This window comes from Semicossyphus pulcher, unplaced genomic scaffold, assembly GCF_022749685.1.
Source record: "Semicossyphus pulcher isolate SPU_LCO1_2020_fin unplaced genomic scaffold, fSemPul1.0.p SCAF_7, whole genome shotgun sequence".
In the NCBI taxonomy this organism is placed as follows: domain Eukaryota; kingdom Metazoa; phylum Chordata; class Actinopteri; order Labriformes; family Labridae; genus Semicossyphus; species Semicossyphus pulcher.
Window position 1 is genome coordinate 11,983,279 of NW_027211748.1, and position 9,831 is coordinate 11,993,109.

The 9,831-nt window shown below is 40.0% G+C and overlaps 1 protein-coding gene across 1 annotated transcript; it reads right to left on the reverse strand.

The window, feature by feature from the left end:
- Positions 1-1,582: 1,582 nt before the first annotated feature.
- Positions 1,583-7,925, reverse strand: snorc (secondary ossification center associated regulator of chondrocyte maturation). Its single transcript, XM_069685337.1, has 3 exons — positions 7,793-7,925; positions 3,465-3,632; positions 1,583-3,352 (listed from the first exon to the last, which is right to left on the reverse strand). The coding sequence occupies exons 1-3, from the start codon at positions 7,866-7,868 to the stop codon at positions 3,243-3,245; spliced, it is 354 nt and encodes a 117-aa protein (XP_069541438.1). The 5' UTR covers positions 7,869-7,925; the 3' UTR covers positions 1,583-3,242.
- Positions 7,926-9,831: the final 1,906 nt, after the last annotated feature.

Consider the following 9,831-nt stretch of genomic DNA (forward strand, 5'->3'; position numbering starts at 1 on the left):
AGCAGCGTAAAAAATACGGGCTAAGAAAATCTGTTTTTGTTTCTAAAACAGGATTATTTGTTTCTCTCGTCTTGAATCATTGTGGATCGAAAACAGGAAATTTAAAGACTTCACATTGTGAAACTGCAACAGGCCTTTTTTTCCTTTTTTTGCCAACTTTTCATAAACTCAGTAAGCAATTAAATTCCCTGCAAATTATCACTACTGAAAAATAATGATTATAAGTTACAGTCTGATAATGTAAAGAGTGTTAAAAGACTGACACAATACATTCAATATAATTAATTGGAAAAGCGAGCAGCGTTTTTAGGTACAGTGCTGCTTTGAGCTAAATGCTTAAATCAGCATGCTAACATGCTAGTCATCTTAGTTTATCAGGTTAGCGTGCTAACATTTGCTAAATAGCAGTAAACATAAAATTAGCCGACAGCTAAAGCTGATAGGAATGTTTCAGATGTATGTGGTCAAAGCCAAAGTAGTGGATTAATTGTCATTTTGACCAGATGAGGGCGCTAGATAAAAGGTCAGTGGATCACCAAAGTTAGCATAATTGGTCTTGTACTAAGTCATTAAATGTCCATACAAATTTCATCTTAGTACTTTTTGAGAAATTTTAGTGTGGACCAACGTGGTGGACCTGAGACTGAGATCGGAAAGGGAAATATGAAATACAATTGAGGAAACAGCTGTGTTGCTAACACACCAGGTGTCTCATGAGTTCTGTACATTTGTGGTATTGTATTTCCTCAAACTGGAATTTCCATCACTAGTTAAATCATCTTGTGAGTGTAGGTGTTCACTTAACTCAGTGTTTCGAGGTTATTTTTTACAATCTAGTGTCAATTCAGTGATGTACACGACTGTGATAAAACGTATGAAGAAAAAGCCAGGTGATTTCATTCTCTTGTTTGTATTGCTTTCAGTTACAGTCAAGTTTGTTTATAGTAACTATCAATGTCTAAATCCTCCAGGGATCACTGATAATGCCTGGTAGAGTCTGTGAGAAACTTGAGCTACAGATTCAGACAGTGATTATGTTTGAGGGTTTCCTGGTTTCAGGTACTGAGATGACTTGCCATCATTCAAAGTGTGAAAGAGTTGTTGCTCCTTTTATCAAAAGTGAAATGCAAGACCTGTTAAATATGATGTTTGTGGAGGAAGATGTGAACTTGAATCCCCATCACTCAGCAGAAAATGTTTTAGTATTGGAGAACATTTAGAAATGTTTGGGCCCTTAAGATATCACTTTCATTTCTTGGAAAACCATGGCCTTTTTATGGAAATACGCAAACCCTGCAGCCACAGTGCCCCCTGCTGTTGTGACTCAAGTAAGGCCAGTGGTCTCTGAACATGAATCTCCTCGTTTTACTTCTTGGGACCCTAAATGTATACATTTACTTAACTTTCAACAGAGCAAAATACAATAAAGGGACTACAATTATATACCCCTGTAAAAATAATATGGTTATTACTAGAAAGGATGACAATGAAAAGAATCATGCATTGTGTTCACTGTGTTGACTCAGTGGTCATGAGTTAAAATAAAACCCACACACAAGTCTCAGACGTTTGGCATGTGATTTAGAGGATTTATTTATTCGACTGAAATCGAACAAAATAATTGGGGCGGTGATGTCACTCTGGCAACATCATTTTAAATGTCTGAGTACTGACTGAGGACTCTGAAGAGGATAGGAAAAGACAAGTGTACCAGAATAACCCCAACACAAACAAATAAAAACTACAAATGTACACACATTCATCCTTTCTCTAGTTTTATATTTGCTCTGCAGCTAAAACAAACAACCCAACTACCCTGTTTACATTCATTAAAAAAGCTTTTTCCAAATGTGTTCTCGTTTTTTTGACTCAACAAATGTTTGTAATGGTGAAATAAAGACTACAAAACTTGTAGACGAGTGACAACAGGGGAATATTTAAGAACTTATTTTGGCTCATGTAGGCACACAAACACTCTCAGATGTATTTTTTCACTGAAGGAAAAAAGTAGGACAGAGACAAACAAACAGTACACTTCATGTACAAATACAAGCAAACACGTGCAGAATGCTTCACATCTAACAGCCATTAGAAAAAAGCCCTCAACAACTTGAATAAGAAAGTTGAATAATGCTAAAGAAAATAAAAATGGACACACTACAATTTCCACTGGAAGAGCCAGCCAGTTTCTAACGTTGCATGTTTAGTAACAAGTGGACATGTTGAGCAACAATTCACCGCATTTGCACGGCAGCCATTTTTTCTCTGACGTCATGCTGTGGTTGGGGAAAAACAATGAATAGTGAAAAATGCTAATGTAAGCATTCAACCGCTTCCTAGATAACATTATTGTTTGCTAATGTTAAATACTATGACAAGAATCTTATAATTCCTTGCTAACTGTTAAGTTAGCTCATATCGTTAGCTAGCTAATTGTTACGTTAGCTAGTAAGTGGTTTAATGAATAACCTTATCATTTCGACACCTCACGAATGAACAGTTAATAAAAAGACAACACTGAAAATCATGAGGGAAATGGGAGCATATTTCAAGGTGAAACAACATGGCAGATAACTTATGTGCTACCAAAGCAGCTAACGTTAGCATTCAACCACTTGCTAGCTAACATTACCGTTAGCTAAAAATGCATGCCTTGCCTATTGTATCTTGTAACACCGGCATATGATTATCTAGGAATTGTTTGAATGCCAACATGAGCTATTATCTAGCAGTAATGGGTTATCAAACAGCTATCTTGTTTAAATATGGAAAGATTTTCCTCCAGACTTTCACCATCTATTATCTTTTTAGCTGCTTCTCAGTTGGGAAGATGGTGAAATGACCACCGTTTTTACAGATTCCTTTTGTTAATACAGCTTGTAACCTTAAACACAGCCCTTTCTTATTATTCTTATTAGAAAACCTACAGCTGATATAAACTGATAAAAACATTTGAGCTTCCCACCTTGAGCACAACGTCAAAGAAAATGGCCGCTGTGTCTTTACAGTAAATCTGCAAATGTTCAGTCAAGGGACCTGCCACAATTTTTCACCTACAGCAAAGCAAAAGACACAACTCATACTTGAAAGAGCGACAAGCAGTGAGTTAAGATTTTAAAGTTTGAGATGAGGGGCAAACGAGAAATGTTAACACACAATCACTCAAGGCGTATAAACACACACACACAAACACACATGCACACACACACACACACACACACACAAGATGGTATGTCTTCACTCTAGGAGGCAGTGAACTTCCTGAGTGTGATGACGATGAGGGCGAGGAGGACAGACGCTCCCAGGAAGACCGATATGACGATGGCTGTAATGGCCCCGGGCCCCAGCCCCCCTGCACACGCACAAACACACACACACACACACACACACACAGACAGAGATACAGTTATTTATTGACACAAAAATCACAACTTTATTGGTTCTGAATACTCGCTTATTCTTACCTTCCTCCTCATCCACAGCATGGGAGTGTGTGGAGTCCTCGTAGTCGAAGGTGAAGGACTGCTCCGTCATGTCCTGAAAGGGGTCTTTGGTGGTTACGTCACTCGGCGGATCTCCAGATATAGTGTCCTGGTTGTCCCTGGTCGTTGAGGCAGGGTCTGCAACTGTCTCTGCATACCAAGAAAAAAAACGACTAAACACTTGTGCTTCTTTTTAACACAGCTAATCTAGAAGCTGAAACTTAATTCCTGTACTGACAAAGACTGCCTGCTGTGTGGTATTGATCCACGACATGTTTTCTTAAGGCTATAATTTCACTGATGAGGTGCTCAGCTTTTGCTAATGGCTCTGTTTGATTTTTCCCTCGAGCTGCATACATGGCTCTGTCTGTAATGACTCCAACAGCCTCTCTCTGTCTCACTGGGTCAACGGCTCAGGCCTGGGCATAAGGACGTCTTTGTAGAGGATGAACATTTTGTCCATTTGAGCTACATGTAACCTCTGAAAATGTTTCTTCTAAAAGCTTGTGTGTTGTGAAAAAACGTTTGTGGAGTAGTAGATATCATAGATTAGCACAAACAGCTTTTCGTGGAGGCAGCGATGAAGCTCAGCTTGTGTATGTCTCCCTGCTCTCTTATCCTCTGCCAATCAATCCTCTGTTCTCTTTCCATCCGAGATTGTCCTCTGACATTCCTCTCATCTGAGCATAGAGTCACCCTGAGACTTTTCACACCTCTACAGTAGCCAGAGAAACAAAGTCTCCTTCCAGTACACTTTTTTGTTTCCAAACACAACTTGTAAAGCTTGGGTTTGAGAAATGCTCAGTTGAAGATAAATCACCAAAATGACTCAGAAAGTTGTTCTTTTGAAATCCAAAGAAATAGAGGGAAAATTTTGATCTCCATCTCCCCTGAGTGAACCAACTCTTCACACACAAGCCCACCCACTCACTGATTCACTTATCCTTTCCTCAACTCTACGCATACCAACAAAACCGTAATGCAAACATATTTGCACTCAGTTTATTTAACGCTACATATTTACTTTGTAGCCTCTGACGCCCTCAGTAAACTCCTTCACCCCGGTGTACATCTCTGCTGTCTTTCTGTTATCAAAGCAGCCTCATTATTCTCTCTGATGGAGTTTAAAACATGACACACTTACACAGAAACTACTTCATATAATATAATTCCTTTAATGACAGCATGTTAGTGGTATCTTGTAAATTCTGATATGTACTTCTGATGTGAGTATTCTGATGCTGCTGTGTTGACTCTGAGTCGTGAGCAGCTTCCTGTCCTCTAGCTGGCTGAAGGTACGGAGGCCTGGGCCTCCGGCCAGCACAGCCATCAATGAGGCCTTCAGCCCACGGCACAAAAGGCAGCTTGTGCGGTCACGCAGGGCGGCAGGCTGCAACCAGTAACAACCGGCTAGGCCCAAACCAGGCACCGCCTGGGCACTGGATGTCAAACAAACTTGTTTATTAAATAGTCCCTGTGTGTTAAAGGCTGTGCCTTCTGGACAGCTTGATTTAATAAGAAGCCAAAAAATAATAACATAATGTTTTCCGTTGGTGTTTGTTTCCACAAGGAGGAGTTTACTCGAGCTTGAAATTTCTGTTTAGTGGGATTAACATCAGTGAAGCCTTGAGAAAAACATTCTCCTCAGCTAACAGCTAGCTACAGTGGTTCCCTTCTGTTATCTGATGTATTTTAGCTGTTTCATTACTTGTAACTAATTGTTTATCTATTACTTAAGCTAACTATTTCATGTTTATCAATGTTAATTTTAGCTTTATATTTCAACTCTTGGTTCATTTGTTTTAGCTAATTATCCCAACTGTCAACTTAGTTAGCTTAGCTTTCAACTTAGATAAACTGCTATCTTTTATGACTAGCTAACTATTTCAACTGTTTATCTATTACTTTAAGCTAACATTATCACTAGCCAATTACTTAAACTGTTTCAGTATTACTTTTGGCAAGCTATTTACACTGTTTATATGATACTTTTAGCTCACTATTTCAACCGTTTACCCATCGCTTTTAGCTAACAGTATAAACTGTTTAACAAGATAGCTTTAAGCTAACTGTCTCAACTGGTCATAAACATCTTTTCACTAATTATTTCGATCGACTATCAACACTACTTTTAGTTAACTATTGTTTACTCATCACAAAAAGCTATTAAATATTATTCAAACTGTTTAGCCATTGCTGTATTAGTAGAGTTATTCGTAAAGTATTTCAAACAACTATAACTTTAAGCTAATTATTTCAACTTCTCTTCTTGTTTGCTAACTAGTTACCATGCACACTCCACTGCAACAGGTAGCCTACTGTTTAAAACATGTGTGTAAACCGGCTCAGATATGGCAGCTTGTTTTTTTTAAATTCACTAGATTAGTATTAAGTTGTAATATATATGCTCATATATATATATATATATCTATATATATATCTGTATATATAGTATTTCCATTTGTTCAGGTTAGTTAAATTAGATAGTTTAGGTTTAGCTATGTAATAATATGTAACTACAAAAGTTACCCCCTTGCTTTTGAATCACGACACTAAGTTGACCTTTTTAAAGACATGACACCACATGTCAATCAAGAACCTTGTTACTCTACACGACCCAGACTCATAAAAGCCTGGCAGGCTGTAGGGAAGGATGATTTCAGAGTCTAAAAACACAGAAGGCCATTTGTTGGTACATCAGGCCTCTTCAGTCAGGATTTCACACCAGCCAGAGAGATGACAAAGTGAACGGACGGGTGTGTGTGAAAAGCAACCTGGGCCAAGCATCCAAATCTGTGTGTGACGCAGCCCAAACATGACATCCAGGGTGTCCTGTGTCCTTGTTTCACCCTCTTTAACTTAAACATTTGGTGTCTGCATTTTCCACAAAACTGACCAGTGTATTAATGATTTTATTCCGAAATGAGGAGAGCAGGAATGGGATAGGTTGTTGAAATTAGACTCCTTGTTCTGCTACAACAGATCTCATATTTGATCAAATTTGCCTTTTTGAGGAAGAGCAACGAGAGACAGTGTGAGTAATTATCACACTTTGTTGCTTAAGCTTCTTGTTTGAGACATTTCAGTTTGTTTCATGCTGAGTCAACCGTTGGGGCTGCTGGTCACGCTGGCTCGGTTTGTTGTGGTTAAGATTAATGGCACGACTTAAAAACATCATGTACCGACTTTTTTTATTTGCTTTGACGATTCCCCCAAAAAAATCTCCTCTGAGTTTGTCCAGAAGGTAAAACTTGTTTAAAAGTTTATCCCTTGACTCCTGCAAGGCATTTAAATACTTTCCGCCTTAAAAGATATATTTAGAGAGTTTGTCAAGGCCTGTCATAACACCTCAGTGTAAGAGACCCTGACATAGTGTCTGGCTCAGAGCCTGTTTTCTTCTGTCGCTGTAGATTCTGAGTCCCAAGTTAAAGGTGACATCTCACAGCTATGTTTTTTTTTTTTCACAGGACAGGGAGGACATTGTCGTCTTGTTGCCCTCTTGACCTCTACTGTGACCTCTTGGCCTGAGAGCTGCTTCGCTGTATCCAGAGCTGTTTTTCAAATGGATTTGAGAGATGTTTCAAAGAGGATAAGTCAAATACAAACAGAGGTAAGTGAAAGTGAAAGAAAAACCAGTGAGTGAGCAAAGAGCTGAGTTTGTCAAGTTTCTCACTGCTTCCTCTGAAATCTGTCCACGCACATGAAACACACAGAATCACTTCAGCTTTAAAGCTTGAGTCATAGTGCAGCAGGTAGTCAGTTTCATGAGTCATCCTGTTTGTCAAAGAGCAGCTTTCACAGCTCTCTGCTTCAACAACTGCATCATTTACATCAGGCACACACATCCAGGCCTGTGGATGTGCGCGTGTGTGTAGAAAGCAGGTCGAAATTGACACGTATACATACATCAGAGGACCGATGAATCACTTACTGCAAGATACGCACACAACTCGAATGAGCATTTATTATAAAAAAGCTTAAAGTCGCTACCTGAAAATGTTCCACAAATTTAAAGAGAGTTGGTCAAATGACCTATTTGACCTCTAACAAGAGGCTGGTACGTTTATTCAGAAGCGCTCCTCATACCTGATTTTTTAGAACTCGGTTTACCTCAATCACACCTTAAAATTTCCATTATGTAGGCCAAATGTTTCCTATGATTCAGACTGTGGCCTCGCTTGCTTTTTCCCCTCTGTTTTAACAATATTTCCACCATAATGAGCTGTAGCTTACACAGGCAAAGTTGCACACTTGTAACACACCCGCAGAAATTAGACAAAAATCTCAATCACACTCAAAATAAGGTTTACCTGTGTGCACGAATGCCACCATGAGGCCGAGGAGGACCAGGAGGAGGAATCTGCAGATGCTGCTGCTGTGAACCATGGCGGCTGCGAGGGATGAAGGCGGACAGAGCGAAGCCGAAACTCTTGGAGCAGTGACTTTTAGAGGAGCAGGAGAAGAGTACAGGGGAGCGCAGGAGAGGGAGAGGTAGGCAAACTGAGGGGTGAGAGAAGGGGTGGGACTAGGTGTGTACAAGACCGTCTGGACAGTGTGGACTTTGTGAGCACATCATCGCAGGGCTACACCCTCTCCAAACTCCTCGGCCACACTGTTGGGTGTGAGGGGTAAACATTCGTTAGCCGTGACCTTGGCCTGGTCACATTGTGGAGGTCACTGCTGGACTTTTTTTTTGCACTTTTGAAGGAATTAACAAAAAAGGTTGAAAAAGTACAAATGATTCAGTGTGCCTTGTTAGACGGTAGTATATTATTGTATTACGGATGCTTTAATGCAGAGACAGCACTTTAAAGGGGGACTCCAGTTATTTAGAACAGCACTTTCAAAGTGCTTGGGCACTCAAAACAGACAGATTACAGTAAGAAATAAGAAATGTCATAATGTGTTGTTTTTTTCGCAGTCAGGAGCAGGTGACATATCCACCCCACCTACATCATTTTCAGTTTCTGGAACATCGTGCCAAACAGAACAGTAACCAACAGAAACCAGCGCTGAAGCTGCTACAGCGGGAGGAGAGCGATTTTCACACTGATCAAACAACCAGTACAGCTGCACTGATCTCAAAAACATTTGCCACCATGTTTTTCTCTTGCTATATTTTGAGGTTGTAGCTCGGAAGCTTGCTGTAGGAAGATGAAGCTGATTCGTACAGCTGTGAATGAAAATAACTAAACAAATCTGAGGCCACAATGTAGTCAGGATTATTTGGGTAAAATACACGATCAGCAAATCATAGGGTTATTCAACTGTTTTGACCTCCATCATTGGTAAACTGACCCGTGTCTCTCTGATGAAGCTGTTTGAGCTGAAACTTTTGCGGTCTGAGTTTTCTCTGCAAAGTCAATAATGACTATAGCTTTACAATATTTATCTATACAAGCCTGCTTCTTTGTGTTGAATTTGTTCCGTTTTCACTTATTTTTGAAGTTGTATCTGTAGTCATCGATCTTTTCTTTGTTTATTCAGCCATAGTAGATTACTGTTTACTCACTACACCTGCAGAGAGCAGAAAAGCAGCCACTTAGCTCTGCCTACCCTCTCTGGCAGACCAACCACTGCTGGCTGATGGAAAATTAGTCACTAACTGGGCGCCGCTTGTGATTTTTTCCACAAATGTGGCCACAGACACCCAGTCCATATATACTGCAAGTGCAAGGGCTTTCATCAGTGGGCCATAGGCTCAATCACCAGGGTTTTCGGGCAAAAGTATGGGCCCTATGCAAAGGCATCCTTTATGAGCCCCTACCCTCATTAACAGCTATTCATTAATTTATCTTTCTGGGCCCCATAAGTCCCCTTTTCCCCCCAGTCCGATGCCCCTGTCAATCACCATTGTGTTACCTCATTCAGCGATAGACTTCACATTTATCTAAATGAAAATCTTGTAGATTATCACTTTAAGTACTAAATATAATTGTTCTGAGGAAAACATGAATTTGAAATATTGTTAATTTGAGAATAAAGTCTTGTGTCAAGTTAGCCTGAGGCAGAGTTTCGTGACTTGCTACGTGGTATTTTGGTGAAGTAAAACGCTGAGCAATTCTCAACTTCTCATTATCCACTTTTTTTGACAATAGGGAATATAGGGAATTGGTGAATTTCACTTCCTCTTTGAGGGTTTAAAAACCATGACTTGGGTTGGCGTGCTGGTTTGGCTCGCCATGTTGCAGAAGCTGCAGTCCTTAACGCACTTATCGCAGGTTTCACTCCTTGTTTTTGCCGATCATTTGGTGAATGTCATCCCCCAGTCTCTACTCCGAGCGTTTCCTGTCTCTCTTCAGCTGTCCTATCACAAACAATCTGTGACAGGATGAAAAAAGCAGGCTTG